Genomic DNA, 17840 nt, shown 5'->3' with positions numbered 1-17840 from the left:
CATAATGGTTTGGTTACAACATTCAACAGCAGGGACTAACTAGTTATGTGTTAACCAGATAAACTCTTTCTTCTTTAAACAAACTGTGCACACCACAGCGTAGAGCGCCATCTATTGTCCGAAATAAAAGTCCAACCACACTTGCACTGAAAGGGTTTGTTCACCCTAAAGTGAAAATTAAATCATATATTACTCACCCTGGTGTTGTTTTAATGCTGTAGGCACTTCTTTCTATTTATGATCATTTATCATTATGGTCAATTTACAATTTTTACTGTTTAAGTCTAAACATGTTACTTCAAATGATGGTCTTTAACAGTTTTTGCATTAATTAATTGAATAATTAATTCATTAATGGTAAAGGTTTGCTACCGTGTTTACCACTGTATTTGTTTTGATCATAATACACCATAATGGTAATTAGTTACTGTCCCATTTGCTTGGGATCTTAGACCTTGTATATTCTTATTCAAAATTCTGCCAGAAATGTGACAAATGGAAACATTTGTTAAAATTATGAAAAGCTACAATATGAAATAAGTCAAATAGTTTATTTTAAACTATTCTTAGCATGAATATGAATGTTTTATTTTAGTATTAATGTTACTTATTTCACAGTCATAAATGCTTGTAGATGAAACTTTCATAGTGAAGCAATTGCTGAGATTCATCTTTAAAATATCTGACAAAACAAACACCACCATATGATGCACAGACACAGACATACACAACACAACATTTGGGGGCGGGGTTTTGGAGAGAGGGCGTGTGTTTGGAGAAAGGGGGCGTGGTCTAACTCAGTCTGGAGGAAGTTAGCACATAGTTAAGATTGTCAACACTTGTTCTCGACACATCTTCACTGCAGACGCTCACAGGTTTTCAGACTGTGCTGAAACTATTTCTGACCACTGAACTATTGAAGAAAATGTTTCACACATTTGCTTTTTGCTGTTTGTGCTGTTGCTGTCAGTTTGGTAAGTTAAACAAGTTCATACTTTTTTACAGTTGCATATTGTTTATGTGGAGCTCTAATGAACTTCAGTTCCACCTCATGTTGAATTTACTTGTGTAACTCTGAACACTAAAATAAAAATGCACAATATAACATGTGTGAATTCAGATAACTGTTCTCCACTGTTTCCACATTTTTTCATTTCTATCTTTATACCTTCTCAAAAATGCTTATAATTTCAAAACCACTTTAAACTTCAGTTAACGCTTCATTATAACAACCTAAAGTTGAATGTGTGACTGAGAGACTGTGTGTGTGTGTTCTTCAGGAGTGTTTGCTGGTACAGATGCACTGAAGTCAGTGTCAGTGATGGAGGGAGATTCAGTCTCTCTAAACTCTGGTCTCACTGAAATACAGGAATATGAAGAGATAATGTGGAGATTTGGATCTAACGGTCCTCTTATTGCTAAAACTGATGGAGTGAAGAATACGATCCCTGATAATCTTGATGGGAGATTCAGAGACAGACTGAAGCTGGACATGAAGACTGGATCTCTGACCATCATGAACATCACAACTGAACATACTGGAGTTTATGAAGTTAAGATCAGCCGCAGCAGCTCATCGCCTTCATACAGATTCACTGTTACTGTCTATGGTGAGTAGAGAAATACAGCTCACTCTATTATATATTACAGAAGTGGCATATTATTGTTATAATTCTTCCTAATACTATAAAATAAAAATTATTTGTGATCTTTGAAATTTGACACTGTAATTACATTTAAATATTAATGCATATATGCTTCTAAAAACGCTGACAACTGACCATGAGGAAAAGCCTCTAACTTTTGTAGTGTCGATAATTTATCCCTGTAATACTGTCATATTATTTTAAAACTCATAAAGCTCACTCAGAAATCAATGTCATGCAAGCAATGTCCAGGTGTAAATATGATGAACTATAGATGACAGCATTGTCAGAAACTGACAGAGAATAAAATCAGCTTGTTGAAAATGTGTTTGTTTTTCCAGAAGGCCACGCCCCCTGTTGTGATTCAGTTGAAGCTGTGCTGCGATTGGTCGTCACTGCGCTGATGGGCGTGGCTTCTGCGGTTGCTGTTGTTCTTCTGGTCAATGACGTCAGAGCTTCAAGAGGTAAAACGGAGAAAACAGAAGAGATATCATAACAATTGTGGCATATATTGGTGAAAATATGTCTAATTGTTTAGTGATGGTCAAATTTAGCTTTGCTTACATAGTCTTTACTCAGAACTGGTGTATTGGGGACATCTGGTGGCCAAAACGATAAATATTCTTTAATATTGCATTTTATTCTTTAATGCATTGCATTTTTACAATTTTAGTGAATTACATTGTTTTAATTTTTTCTTAATTTGTGTTATGTTGCTATTTGTATTTTGTTTCATAATTGTATGCAGGAACCCCACAAATATGAATGTAAAAATATTTGTCACACCAATAAATACCAGTTTGAACTAAAAACTGAATATTACGGAACTGATATATCCTATATATGCTTATATTATAACTGAAGGGGAGTCATGATAAGAATAAACTATGAATTCAGATTCAGATTGAATGACGGTTGGATAAAAACACATTTGCAGCATTAAACAGTTTGTTTAAAAGACACACAGTGTAAATGTACACACCGTAACACATGGGAGGACATACAGTGTAAGAGATCATGTTTTCAGCAGACTTAATTCTGGATGCATTTTTGTTTGTTTTTTTCCATAAGGACAAAAAAATAATAATAATAAGGAAAAAAAGACTGCCTGATGTATTTTATGATGGAATGAACTACAATCCCATGATGCAACATTTGCAATGATTCTATGTTTTTTTTCTCTCAAGAAAATCAATATTTACATAGTTTATTAGGAGTACATTGATCTCTCTCGCATTGTCCTGCAAAAACACATCTACATCCAACAGAGCGATAACCAGCCGCTGTTCTTCTGGTCAATAATGTTCAATAACAGAGATACAGAGATAACACTTTTTTTTTGAGTTTATCCAGTTATGTTTTGGGTAGATTTAAACAAAACATTTCATATACCTGTGCATTTTTAACTATTTTGAATCTGTTTACCTCTGTATCTACTCAAGACTATTCTGGGAAGATTTAGGAATCTATATTCATGATAGAAATGTGTGTATTTTATGTGCTTTATGTCTTTATTTTTTCTCTTTCTGGCAGCTAATGTGATTGTTATCTTGTGGCATTGAATAAAAAAAATAGAAATAAAAACAGATCAGATATCATAAATATTGTTAGGTTTCAATCTATATTAATGTATGCATTTTGAATGAATTAATAAAGAAAGGAATGAATGGCTTTATTTCGAACATATACAAATAATACAATCAAAGTTAATAGACAAAAACAAAGAAAAAAGTAAACAATATTAATTTATACATGTAGAAAAAGGCCATTTGTAACATGTATAAACATGGCGCCATGAATTTTCAGATGATTTTCTCCAAAGTGACTATATAGGCTGCATCCTTAATCGAATCGAATAAAAATTAATAAGAATAAAAAAATAAAAAAAACAGTATGTGACAAAAGAAGTGTGTCTGAATTCACAGCAATAGGTGAAAAGTACCCGGATGAGCTTCGTCTTGTGGTGAGAATGTGAAGTGTGCTTATGATGGACACTTTAATATCCCATGAGGCCACGGGAGAGGATTTATGAATGACAGTGAAGCGTAACTGACGCTGGTAGATCACAGGATAATGACAACATGGCGAATCTAGTACGTCTGGATTACATTCATACTATATATAACTTTTTTTAGTGGTTGTGAGTAATTACTTATTCAAAATATATACATACTCTGTAAAAGACAAAGTGTGTTGTGTCCATCTGGTGGCCAAAACTACAATATTCATCAATATTTCATTTAATTGAGAACATTTTATGTCTTTGCCAGTTACACAGTTTCTTAATTTATGTTTCGTTTGCTTTGCAGATTTTCACTTTGCTTTGTTTTAATTGTACAGAACAAATCTGCAAATGCTTTATAAACACAAATATAGAAATATCTGTCATGCCAATTAAACACCGTACAATTTAAACTGAGAACTGAGTAGCACATGATATACATGAATCATATAAGCTTCTGTTTTTAAGGGTTTAAAAAAAAAAAAAAAAAAAAAAATTCAGACGGAATGATTCTACTACATTTATTTATTTTTCATCCATTTTGGTGAGAGCTGATAACAAACTGTAGGCTATTCTCTTTTTCCCAGTGTAGCGTATAGCAGTGCTGCCGTCCAAAGGACAAATGCAGTTACTACACATTTAATTGAAAATGTAAAGACTGTGATTTGTTTTGTGATTTATGAGTTTTGTTGTGGGTGTGTAGAGTGATAATGAGTTATAATGTCATGTGACTGATCACTTAATATTGAAACTACTTCCAGCAGACAAGGTAACACTTTTAAAGAGCCTCCAAAAAATCTGTTACTGGGTAAATTATTATAAATGAATGATTGTTAATGTATAACCTTGCTTTTGTCCACATAATGGTTTGGTTACAACATTCAACAGCAGGGACTAACTAGTTATGTGTTAACCAGATAAACTCTTTCTTCTTTAAACAAACTGTGCACACCACAGCGTAGAGCGCCATCTATTGTCCGAAATAAAAGTCCAACCACACTTGCACTGAAAGGGTTTGTTCACCCTAAAGTGAAAATTAAATCATATATTACTCACCCTGGTGTTGTTTTAATGCAAGGCACTTCTTTCTATTTATGATCATTTATCATTATGGTCAATATACAATTTTTACTGTTTAAGTCTAAACATGTTACTTCAAATGATGGTCTTTAACAGTTTTTTCCTTAATTAATTGAATAATTAATACATTAATGGTAAAGGTTTGCTACCCTGTGCTGCCATGGATTTTTTCTTCTTCAGTGTATGTCTATGTAAGAAATGTAACTGTTTACCACTGTATTTGTTTTGATCATAATACACCATAATGGTGATTAGTGTCCCATTTGATTGGGATCTTAGACCTTGTATATTCTTATTCAAAATTCTGCCAGAAATGTGACAAATGGAAACATTTGTTAAAATTATGAAAAGCTACAATATGAAATAAGTCAAATAGTTTATTTTAAACTATTCTTAGCATGAATATGAATGTTTTATTTTAGTATTAATGTTACTTATTTCATAGTCATAAATGCTTGTAGATGAAACTTTCATAGTGAAGCAATTGCTGAGATTCATCTTTAAAATATCTGACAAAACAAACACCACCTAATGATGCACAGACACAGACATACACAACACAACATTTGGGGGCGGGGTTTTGGAGAGAGGGCGTGTGTTTGGAGAAAGGGGGCGTGGTCTAACTCAGTCTGGAGGAAGTTAGCACATAGTTAAGATTGTCAACACTTGTTCTCGACACATCTTCACTGCAGACACTCACAGGTTTTCAGACCACTGAACTATTGAAGAAAATGTTTCACACATTTGCTTTTTGCTGTTTGTGCTGTTGCTGTCAGTTTGGTAAGTTAAACAAGTTTATAATTTTTTTACAGTTGCATATTGTTTATGTGGAGCTCTAATGAACTTCAGTTCCACCTCATGTTGAATTTACTTGTGTAACTCTGAACACTAAAATAAAAATGCACAATATAAGATGTGTGAATTCAGATAACTGTTCTCCACTGTTTCCACATTTTTTCATTTCTATCTTTATACCTTCTCAAAAATGTTTATAATTTCAAAACCACTTTAAACTTCAGTTAACGCTTCATTATAACAACCTAAAGTTGAATGTGTGACTGAGAGACTGTGTGTGTGTGTTCTTCAGGAGTGTTTGCTGGTACAGATGCAGTGAAGTCAGTGTCAGTGATGGAGGGAGATTCAGTCTCTCTAAACTCTGGTCTCACTGAAATACAGAAAGGTGATGTGATAACGTGGACATTCGGAACTAATGGGAATCTTATAGCTAAAACTAATAGAGTGAAATATACAATCCCTGATGTTCTTGACGGGAGATTCAGAGACAGACTGAAGCTGGACAAGAAGACTGGATCTCTGACCATCATGAACATCAGAACTGAACATGCTGGAGTTTATGTAGTTGAGATCAGCAGCATCAGCTTAACGTCTATATACAGATTCACTGTTACTGTCTATGGTGAGTAGAGAAATACAGCTCACTCTATTATATATTACAAAAGTGGCATTTTATTGATATAATTCTTCCTAATACTATAAAATAAAATAAAAATTATTTGTGATCTTTGAAATTTCTCAATGACTCTGTAAATATTAATCCATATATGCTTCTAGAAACACTGAAAACTGACCATGAGGAAAAGCCTCTCGATAATTTATCCCTATCATACTGTAATATTATTTTAAAACTCATAAAGCTCACTCAGAAATCAATGTCATGCAAGCAATGCCCAGGTGCAAATATGAAGAACTACTGTATCTAAAAGCTTTTTATTTTTGCACACTGAGGATACGTTTACACATCAACAATATAATAAAATCTTAATTATGTTTTCCTTTTTTTTTTTTTTCACGTATAGATGACAGCATTGTCAGAAACTGATTAAAAACACACTATTCTGCTACAGGCCAGTAGTTGGCAATGTTTGTAAAGAAAAACTATAACCACCTATAGACTGAACACATAATACACATACAGTAATAACACATAATACATGATATCACCGTTTTCACAAATTCATTTTTACACAGAGACGAAAAAACTGTCATTTTAGGTAGCCTTTATCACGCTGATGTAAGTTCAAATGTTCGTGTTTTACATAAGTTTAGTTTTAGTTAGTTGTATGATGTTATAATAACGGGGTGTGACGTCATGATTGACAGCTTTTCTGAGCGAAGTAATCACTGAGGCGCCAACAGATTTTTGGGGAATTTTCGGGAGGAGATTGGAGCTTTAACTTTAATTTAGTAAATAAATTAAATTTAAAACTTAAGCATGAGTAGACCAATAACAATAGACTGAACCATCTGACCAATCAGAGCAGAGTAAACCAATCACAACAGACTGAGCCATCTGACCAATCAGAGCAGAGTATGTAAATCTATTGTAGGAGACTCCATAAAGTAGAAACCGTTAAAATAGCATAATAGTGACACTTTAAGCAACACAATCTGCAGAATGACAGCACATTTAATTTCATGACGTTTTTGCTGTATTGTTACAGTATTGTATTCTACAGCTCAAACTACAGAAGGCCTCATTTTCAGATGTGGAATATGAATAGTTTCATCTGTTGGTTGGAGAGTGTGTGCATGAGAATGTGTTTTACTGGACGTTTGTGGTTAATGTGCTTTTGTGTCTGCATGTCTTGAGGTGTGAATAGCGTGAGTGTGTGTTTCTGTGAATCACGTGGGGTTGAAGGGACTTCCGTAGTTTAACTTCATCTTTATGAGAATCGTTTTACTGTGAAAAGTACAGAATCAGTGAATGCTTGACAAAAACAACTCTGTGAGATCTGTGAATGTGAAATATTAATATACTGTATATCCTACTATGTGTATGTTAAATATAAGATTGATGTTCAGCTGCATGTGCATCTCTATATATTTCCATGATTTGCATATTAATGCTGCACCTTGCAGATAAGCAAGTTATTTCCAGCTCTAGCGACGGTTAGAAGTTATTTCTGAGAAGTTTCCACTATTCTTATCATAAAAAAAACATATCTTATGTTGTGACATTATGTCAATGACAAAAACAGGTGAATAATTTGACGAATTTATTTGCAAGTGATGGTTTAAGACAGTAATAACATTTTCTATTAGCAGAAGAGTAACAAGCTGTGTTGCAGCCGCTAGCGTGTATCATGACAAATACTAACCGCCATTATCATGTCATGTGACTGATGCTCTATATTAAAACTTCCTTCAGCAGACTGTGAAAAACACTCGATTATCTCACACTATTAAAAGCTTTCAAGAAACTTGACTGTTTTTTTAACATGAGCTTTATTGAATAATCAGAAAGAGCTTTATTGCCAGGTGTGTTTGAACACACAAGGAATTGACTTGCTATTGAAGCTTCCATAAATATAAATATATTCGTTATTTACATACAGCTCCTTTCAGATTGGATTGAGTACACGGCCATTGTTCACATCCTTCGAGCGCTTGGAAACAGTGAATAATTTAGCAAAACAATTGATTCAATGGATTCAAAGTTTTGAAATGCTTTGTTTCTCCCATCACTGTATACATAAGACTGCCCACATTTATAACTGACTTAAAAAGACAAGCTCAAAGTCACGTACAGTATGCATGTGTGTGAACAAATGTCTTTGCACACACACTGTGTCCCATTGTGAAAGCCCACAATCCACTTCAACATTTAGACAATGTCTCCTCAAGAAGATCAGGACTGTCAGCTTTGAATGACTGTGACGGATAAAGTAAAATTAAATGTTTTGATTTTTCTCCACCTTCTACAACCACCGTTCCTATCATCATCATCATCATCATCATCAAGATTGTCAAAATGTGAACACATCACTGAACTGTGTCAGACATGTGCAGGAACCTCAGTGGTCATATGAGCTTTTATTGCTGACTTAATGCCAGGAATGCATAAAATAAATATTAATCTAAAAATTTAACTAACTTACTCATGTCATTCTAAACAACAGGTTTGAGTTTTTGCAGATATCTTTTGAGGATATCCGAGTTCCTGACAGAGAATAAAATCAGCTTGTTGAATTTTTTTTTCAGAAGGCCACGCCCCCTATTGTGATTCAGTTGAAGCTGTGCTGCGATTGGTCGTCACTGCGCTGATGGGCGTGGCTTCTGCGGCTGCTGTTGTTCTTCTAGTCAATGACGTCAGAGCTTCAAGAGGTAAAACGGAGAAAACAGAAGATATATCATAACAATTGTGTCATATATTGATGAAAATATGTCTAATTGTTTAGTTTCGGTCAAATTTAGCTTTGCTTACATAGTCTTTACTCAGAACTGGTGTATTGGGGCCATCTGGTGGCCAAAACGATAAATATTCTTTAATATTTCATTTTATTCTTTAATGCAAAGCATTTTTACCATTTTAGTGAATTACATTGTTTTCATTTTTTCTTAATTTGTGTTATGTTGCTATTTGTATTTTGTTTCATAATTGTATGCAGGAACTCCACAAATATGAATGTAAAAATATTTGTCACACCAATAAATACCAGTTTGAACTAAAAACTGAATATTACGGAACTGATATATCCTATATATGCTTATATTATAACTGAAGGGGAGTCATAATAAGAATAAACTATGAATTCAGATTCAGATTGAATGACGGTTGGATAAAAACACATTTGCAGCATTAAACAGTTTGTTTAAAAGACACACAGTGTAAATGTACACACCGTAACACATGGGAGGACATACAGTGTAAGAGATCATGTTTTCAGCAGACTTAATTCTGGATGCATTTTTGTTTGTTTTTTTCCATAAGGACAAAAAAATAATAATAATAAGGAAAAAAAGACTGCCTGATGTATTTTATGATGGAATGAACTACAATCCCATGATGCAACATTTGCAATGATTCTATGTTTTTTTTTTCAAGAAAATCAATATTTACATAGTTTATTAGGAGTACATTGATCTCTCTCGCATTGTCCTGCAAAAACACATCTACATCCAACAGAGCGATAACCAGCCGCTGTTCTTCTGGTCAATAATGTTCAATAACAGAGATACAGAGATAACACTTTTTTTTGAGTTTATCCAGTTATGCTTTGGGTAGATTTAAACAAAACATTTCATATATCTGTGCATTTTGAACTATTTTGAATCTGTTTACCACTGTATCTACTCAAGACTATTCTGGGAAGATTTAGGAATCTATATTCATGATATTCATATTCATGTTAGAAATGTGTGTATTTTATGGGCTTCATGTATATATTTTATCTCTTTCTGGCAGACAATGTGATTGTTATCTTGTGGCATTGAATAAAAAAATATAAAAAACAGATCAGATATCATAAATATTGTGAGGTTTCAATCTATATTCATGTATGCATTTTGAATGAATGAATAAAGGAAGGAATGAATGGCTTTATTTCGAACATATACAAATAATACAAAAAAAGTTAATAGACAAAAACAAAGAAAAAACTAAACAATATTAATTTATACATGTAGAAAAAGGCCATAACATGTATAAACATGGCGCCATGAATTTTCAGATGATTTTCTCCAAAGTAACTATATAGGCTGCATCCTTAATCGAATACTTTCCTACTATAGTTGATAAAAAATATTAATAGTAATAATAAAAAATAATAAAAAAAACAGTATGTGACAAAAGAAGTGTGTCTGAATTCACAGCAATAGGTGAAAAGTACCCGGATGAGCTTCGTCTTGTGGTGAGAATGTGAGGTGCATATGATGGACACTTTAATATCCCATGAGGCCACGGGAGAGGATTTATGAATGACAGTGAAGCGTAACTGACGCTGGTACATCACAGGATAATGACAACATGGCGAATGTAGTACGTCTGGATTACATTCATACTATATAGAACTTTTTTTTTGTGGTTGTAATTACTTATTCAAAATATGTACATACTCTGTAAAAGACAATGTGTGTTGTGTCCATCTGGTGGCCAAAACAATATTCATCAATATTTCATTTAATTGAGAACATTTTATGTCTTTGCCAGTTACACAGTTTCTTAATTTATGTTTCGTTTGCTTTGCAGATTTTCACTTTGCTTTGTTTTAATTGTACAGAACAAATCTGCAAATGCTTTATAAACACAAATGTAGAAATATCTGTCATGCCAATTAAACACCGTACAATTTAAACTGAGAACTGAGTAGCACCTGATATACATCTATGAATCATAAGCTTATGTTTTTAATAGAAGGGTTTTTTGTAAATAAAAAATTAAATATAAATTCAGACGGAATGATTCTACTACATTTATTTCTTTTTCATCCATTTTGGTGAGAGCTGATAACAAACTGTAGGCTATTCTCTTTTTCCCAGTGTCGCGTAGCAGTGCTGCCGTCCAAAGGACAAATGCAGTTACTACACATTTAATTAAAAATGTAAAGACTGTGATTTGTTTTGTGATTGATGAGTTTTGTTGTGTGTGTGTAGAGTGATAATGAGTTATAATGTCATGTGACTGATCACTCAATATTGAAACTACTTCCAGCAGACAAGGTAACACTTTTAAAGAGCCTCCAAAAAATCTGTTACTGGGTAAATTATTATAAATGAATGATTGTTAATGTATAACCTTGCTTTTGTCCACATAATGGTTTGGTTACAACATTCAACAGCAGGGACTAACTAGTTATGTGTTAACCAGATAAACTCTTTCTTCTTTAAACAAACTGTGCACACCACAGCGTAGAGCGCCATCTATTGTCCGAAATAAAAGTCCAACCACACTTGCACTGAAAGGGTTTGTTCACCCTAAAGTGAAAATTAAGTCATATATTACTCACCCTGGTGTTGTTTTAATGCTGTAGGCACTTCTTTCTATTTATGATCATTTATCATTATGGTCAATATACAATTTTTACTGTTTAAGTCTAAACATGTTACTTCAAATGATGGTCTTCAACAGTTTTTGCATTAATTAATTGAATAATTAATTCATTAATGGTAAAGGTTTGCTACCGTGTTTACCACTGTATTTGTTTTGATCATAATACACCATAATGGTAATTAGTTACTGTCCCATTTGCTTGGGATCTTAGACCTTGTATATTCTTATTAAAAATTCTGCCAGAAGTGTGACAAATGGAAACATTTGTTAAAATTATGAAAAGCTACAATATGAAATAATTAAATTAGTTTATTTTAAACTATTCTAAGCATGAATATGAATGTTTTATTTTAGTATTAATGTTACTTATTTCATAGTCATAAATGCTTGAAACTTTCATAGTGAAGCAATTGCTGAGATCCATCGTTAAAATATCTGACAAAACAAACACCACCATATGATGCACAGACACAGACATACACAACACAACATTTGGGGGCGGGGTTTTGGAGAGAGGGCGTGTGTTTAGAGAAAGGGGGCGTGGTCTAACTCAGTCTGGAGGAAGTTAGCACATAGTTAAGATTGTCAACACTTGTTCTCGACACATCTTCACTGCAGACGCTCACAGGTTTTCAGACTGTGCTGAAACTATTTCTGACCACTGAACTATTAAAGAAAATGTTTCACACATTTGCTTTTTGCTGTTTGTGTTGTTGCTGTCAGTTTGGTAAGTTAAAAAAGTTTATAATTTTTTTACAGTTGCATATTGTTTATGTGGAGCTCTAATGAACTTCAGTTATACCTCATGTTGAATTTACTTGTGTAACTCTGAACACTAAAATAAAAATGCACAATATATTTTAATTTTAATATAACATGTGTGAATTCAGATAACTGTTCTGTTTCCATATTTTTCCATTTCTATCTTTATACCTTCTCAAAAATGTTTATAATTTCAAAACCACTTTAAACTTCAGTTAAAGCTTCATTATAACAACTTAAAGTTGAATGTGTGACTGAGAGACTGTGTGTGTGTGTTCTTCAGGAGTGTTTGCTGGTACAGATGCAGTGAAGTCAGTGTCAGTGATGGAGGGAGATTCAGTCTCTCTAAACTCTGGTCTCACTGAAATACAGGAATATGAAGAGATAATCTGGACATTTGGATCTAACGGTCCTCTTATAGCTAAAACTAATAGAGTGAAAAATATGATCCCTGATGTTCTTGACGGGAGATTCAGAGACAGACTGAAGCTGGACATGAAGACTGGATCTCTGACCATCATGAACATCACAACTGAACATGCTGGAGTTTATAAAGTTAAGATCAGCGGCAGAAGCTCATCGTCTACACACAGATTCACTGTTACTGTCTATGGTGAGTAGAGAAATACAGCTCACTCTATTATATATTACAGAAGTTACATTTTATTGTTATAATTCTTCCTAATACTATAAAATAAAAATAAAAATTATTTGTGATCTTTGAAATTTGACACTGTAATTACATTTAAATATTAATGCATATATAAAAACGCTGACAACTGACCATGAGAAAAAGCCTCTAACTTTTGTAGTGTCGATAATTTGTCCCTGTCATACTGTCATAGTATTTTAAAACTCATAAAGCTCACTCAGAAATCAATGTCATGCAAGCAATGCCCAGGTGCAAATATGAAGAACTACTGTATCTAAAAGCTTTTTATTTTTGCACACTGAGGATACGTTTACACATCAACATTATAATAAAATCTTAATTATGTTTTCCTTTGTGTTTTTCACGTATAGATGACAGCATTGTCAGAAATTGATTAAATACACAGTATTCTGCTACAGGCCAGTAGTTGGCAATGTTTGTAAAGAAAAACTATAACCACCTATAGACTGAACACATAATACACTTGTTTAGAGAGAATGAATATTTGAACAAACTGATGTAATGTTCAATGTTCATGTTCAAAATTAAAGTGCTTTTTGACATTGGATGCATGTACATCTATTGTCGGAGACTCCAAAACAAAACTATAGAAACCTTTAAAAAAGCATAATAGTGACAGTTTAAGCAACAAAATCTGCAGAATGACAGTTAATTTAATTTCATGACATTTTTTATGTATTTGTACAGTATTGTATTCTACAGCTCAAACTACAGAAGGCCTCATTTTCAGATGTGGAATATGAATAGTTTCATCTGTTGGTTAGAGAGTGTGTGCATGAGAATGTTTTTTACTGGACGTTTGTGGTTAATGTGCTTTTGTGTCTGCATGTCTTGAGGTGTGAATAGCGTGAGTGTGTTCCTGTGAATCACGTGGGGTTGAAGGGACTTCCATAGTTTAACTTCATCTTTATGAGAATCAGTTTACTGTGAAAAGTACAGAATCAGTGAGTGCTTGACAAAAACAACTCTGTGAGATCTGTGAATGTGAAATATTAATATACTGTATATCCTACTATGTGTATGTTAAAGGATAATTCCGGTATTTAACACCTTGAGTCTATATTGTAGTTTGTTTTGGATGAACAAGAGTGGTGGACAACATTTTTTTGACAATGGTTCCTCTCTCTCGAGTTTTTGACTATAAAAGAATTGGCCATGGACCCATTTAACATTGGAGTCAATGTGCATGTCCGAAAATGTCATTAAAACAGCCAATAATGTTCGTTTACAAAACTGTTAAACTCACCGAGTGGTTAGTGGTGTTCGTTGATGATTATAAACAATATATCGTCGCAATATATGATTCCAATCCGTTTATTTTGCTATAGTGGAACTATTTTTTCAACAATGGGATTTTACAAAATGACGAATAAAACACGACAGAAACTGTATTTCGCAACACTTTTTGTTTCTGGAACATCAACTAACATCACTAATCACTCGGTGAGTTGCACAGTTTTGAAAACTAATGTTAAAGGTTGTTTTAATGACATTTTCGGACATGCCCATTGAGTCCAATGTTAAATGGGTCCATGGCCAATTCTTTTATAGTCAAAAACTCGAGAGAGGAACCATTGTCAAAAAAATGTTGTCCACCACTCTTGTTCATCCAAAACAAACTACAATATAGACTCAAGGTGTTAAATACCGGAATTATCCTTTAAATATAAGATTGATGTTCAGCTGCATGTGCATCTCTATATATTTCCATGATTTGCATATTAATGCTGAGACCTTGCAGATAAGGAAGTTATTTCCAGCTCTAGCGACTGTTAGAAGTTATTTCTGAGAAGTTTCCACTATTCTTATCATTAAAAAAACATATCATATGTTGTGACATATGTCAATGACAAACACAAGTGAATAATTTGAAGAATTTATGCACAAGTGATGGTTTAAGACAGTAATAACATTTTCTATTAGCAGAAGAGTAACCAGCTTTGTTGCAGCCGCTAGCGTGTATCATGACAAATACTAACCGCCATTATCATGTCATGTGACTGATGCTCTATATTAAAACTTCCTTCAGCAGACTGTGAAAAACACACGATTATCTCACACTATTAAAAGCTTTCAAGAAACTTGACTGTTTTTTTAACATGAGCTTTATTGAATAATCAGAAAGAGCTTTATTGCCAGGTGTGTTTGAACACACAAGGAATTGACTTGCTATTGAAGCTTCCATATATAAATATAAATTAGGGCTGTCAAAAGATTAATTTGCGATTAATCGCATCCAAAATAAAAGTTTGTTTACATAATATATGTGTGTGTACTGTGTATAATTATTTATATATATAAAACACACACACAATCATGTATATATTTAAGAAAATTTGGTTATATTTATATATAAAATACTTATACATAATAATTGTACACACACATATATTATGCAAACACAAACTTTTATTTTGGATGCGATTAATCGCGATTAATCTTTTGACAGCCCTAATATAAATAGCCTATATTCGTTATTTACATACAGCTCTTTTCAGATTGGATTCACATTCTTCGAGCGCTTGGAAACAGTGGATAATTTATTAAAACAATTGATTCAATGGATTCAAAGTTTTGAAATGCTTTGTTTCTCCCATCACTGTATACATAAGACTGCCCACATTTATAACTGACTTAAAAAGACAAGCTCAAAGTCACGTACAGTATGCATGTGTGTGAACAAATGTCTTTGCACACACACTGTGTCCCATTGTGAAAGCCCACAATCCACTTCAACATTTAGACAATATCTCCTCAAGAAGATCAGGACTGTCAGCTTTGAATGACTGTGATTGACAAAGTAAAATTAAATGTTTAAAATTAAATGTCTCCTGTTTTCCAGCTGCTACCACCACCGTTCCTGTCACCAGCAGAGACTCATCATCATCATCATCATCATCATCACCATCATCACCATCATCATCATCATCATCATCATCATCATCACCATCATCACCATCATCATCATCATCATCATCATCATCATCATCAGGTTTGTCAAAATGTGAACACATCACTGAACTCTATCAGACATATGCAGGTCAGTGGTCATATGAGCTTTTTTTGCTGACTTAATGCCAGGAATGCATAAAATAAATATTAATCTAAAAATGAAACTAACTTACTCATGTCATTCTAAACAACAGGTTTTAGTTTTTGCAGATATCTTTTGCCGACATCCGAGTTCCTGACAGAGAATGAACTCAGCTTGTTGAAAATTTGTTTGTTTTTCCAGAAGGCCACGCCCCCTGTTGTGATTCAGTTGAAGCTGTGCTGCGATTGGTCGTCACTGCGCTGATGGGCGTGGCTTCTGCGGTTGCTGTTGTTCTTCTGGTCAATGACGTCAGAGCTTCAAGAGGTAAAACGGAGAAAACAGAAGAGATATCATAACAATTGTGTCATATATTGGTGAAAATATATCTAATTGTTTAGTGATGGTCAAATTTAGCTTTGCTTACATAGTCTTTACTCAGAACTGGTGTATTGGGGCCATCTGGTGGCCAAAACGATAAATATTCCTTAATATTGCATTTTATTCTTTAATGCAATGCATTTTTACAATTTTAGTGAATTACATTGTTTTAATTTTTTTCTTAATTTGTGTTATGTTGCTATTTGTATTTTGTTTCATAATTGTATGCAGGAACCCCACAAATATGAATGTAAAAATATTTGTCACACCAATAAATACCAGTTTGAACTAAAAACTGAATATTACGGAACTGATATATCCTATATATGCTTATATTATAACTGAAGGGGAGTCATAATAAGAATAAACTATGAATTCAGATTCAAATTGAATGACGGTTGGATAAAAACACATTTGCAGCATTAAACAGTTTGTTTAAAAGACACACAGTGTAAATGTACACATCGTAACGCATGGGAGGACATACAGTGTAAGAGATCATGTTTTCAGCAGACTTAATTCTGGATGCTTTTTTTTTTTCATAAGGATAAAAAACAAAATAAAATAAGGAAAAAAATACTGCCTGACGTCTTTTATGATGGAATGAAATACAATCCCATGATGCAACATTTGCTTTTTTTTCCAAGAAAATCAATATTTACATAGTTTATTAGGAGTACATTGATCTCTCTCGCATTGTCCTGCAAAATCACATCTTCATGCAACAGAGCGATAACCAGCCGCTGTTCTTCTGGTCAATAATGTTCAATAACAGAGATACAGAGATAACACTTTTTTTGAGTTTATAGTTATGTTTTGGGTAGATTTAAACAAAACATTTCATATACCTGTGCATTTTGAACTATTTTGAATCTGTTTACCTCTGTATCTACTCAAGACTATTCTGGGAAGATTTAGGAATCTATATTCATGATATTCATATTCATGATAGAAATGTCTGTATTTGATGTGCTTTATGTAATTTTTTCTCTTTCTGGCAGCTAATGTGATTGTTATCTTGTGGCATTGAATAAAAAAATAGAAAAAACAGATCAGATATCATAAATATTGTTAGGTTTCAATCTATATTCATGTATGCATTTTGAATGAATGAATAAAGGAAGGAATGAATGGCTTTATTTCGAACATATACAAATAATACAATCAAAGTTAATAGACAAAAACAAAGAAAAAAGTAAACAATATTAATTTATACATGTCCAAAAAGGCCATGTGTAACATGTATAAACATGGCGCCATGAATTTTCAGATGATTTTCTCCAAAGTGACTATATAGGCTGCATCCTTAATCGAATCGAATACAAATTAATAAGAATAAAATAAAAAAAAACAGTATGTGACAAAAGAAGTGTGTCTGAATTCACAGTAAAATGGTAAATGGACTGCATTTATATAGCGCTTTCATAGACCCATGGCCACCAAAGCGCTTTACAATTTGCCTCTCATTCACCCAT

At 33.2% G+C, this 17840-nt stretch overlaps 2 protein-coding genes and 1 long non-coding RNA gene across 5 annotated transcripts; all 3 read left to right on the top strand.

The window, feature by feature from the left end:
* The first annotated feature begins 790 nt into the window (after nt 1-790).
* Nucleotides 791-3317, top strand: LOC306987966 (CD48 antigen-like). Of its 2 annotated transcripts, none has more exons than XM_079592615.1 (3): nt 791-974; nt 1281-1610; nt 1988-3317. In XM_079592615.1, the coding sequence occupies exons 1-3, from the start codon at nt 926-928 to the stop codon at nt 2140-2142; spliced, it is 534 nt and encodes a 177-aa protein (XP_079448741.1). In that variant the 5' UTR covers nt 791-925; the 3' UTR covers nt 2143-3317. The 2 variants fall into 2 exon arrangements, with proteins under 2 accessions (XP_079448741.1, XP_079448742.1); XM_079592616.1 differs by having other exon boundaries at nt 847-974; nt 1370-1610; nt 1988-3207.
* A 2057-nt stretch (nt 3318-5374) lies between these two features.
* On the top strand, nt 5375-9962 carry LOC306987967. The gene is made up of 3 exons (XR_013795293.1): nt 5375-5508; nt 5816-6145; nt 8731-9962. It is a non-coding gene; the product is annotated as an uncharacterized lncRNA (long non-coding RNA).
* Nucleotides 9963-12034: 2072 nt separating this feature from the next.
* Nucleotides 12035-17394, top strand: LOC306987963 (uncharacterized protein). Of its 2 annotated transcripts, none has more exons than XM_079592611.1 (4): nt 12035-12245; nt 12564-12893; nt 15796-15993; nt 16189-17394. In XM_079592611.1, exons 1-4 carry the CDS (start codon nt 12197-12199, stop codon nt 16341-16343), a joined length of 732 nt encoding a protein of 243 aa, XP_079448737.1. In that variant the 5' UTR covers nt 12035-12196; the 3' UTR covers nt 16344-17394. The 2 variants fall into 2 exon arrangements, with proteins under 2 accessions (XP_079448737.1, XP_079448738.1); XM_079592612.1 differs by having other exon boundaries at nt 12074-12245; nt 15796-15945.
* Nucleotides 17395-17840: the final 446 nt, after the last annotated feature.

Source organism: Phoxinus phoxinus, assembly GCF_949152265.1.
Source record: "Phoxinus phoxinus genome assembly, chromosome: 20".
NCBI classification, from domain to species: Eukaryota; Metazoa; Chordata; class Actinopteri; order Cypriniformes; family Leuciscidae; genus Phoxinus; species Phoxinus phoxinus.
This window is presented reverse-complemented; position numbering and strand designations above follow the sequence as displayed.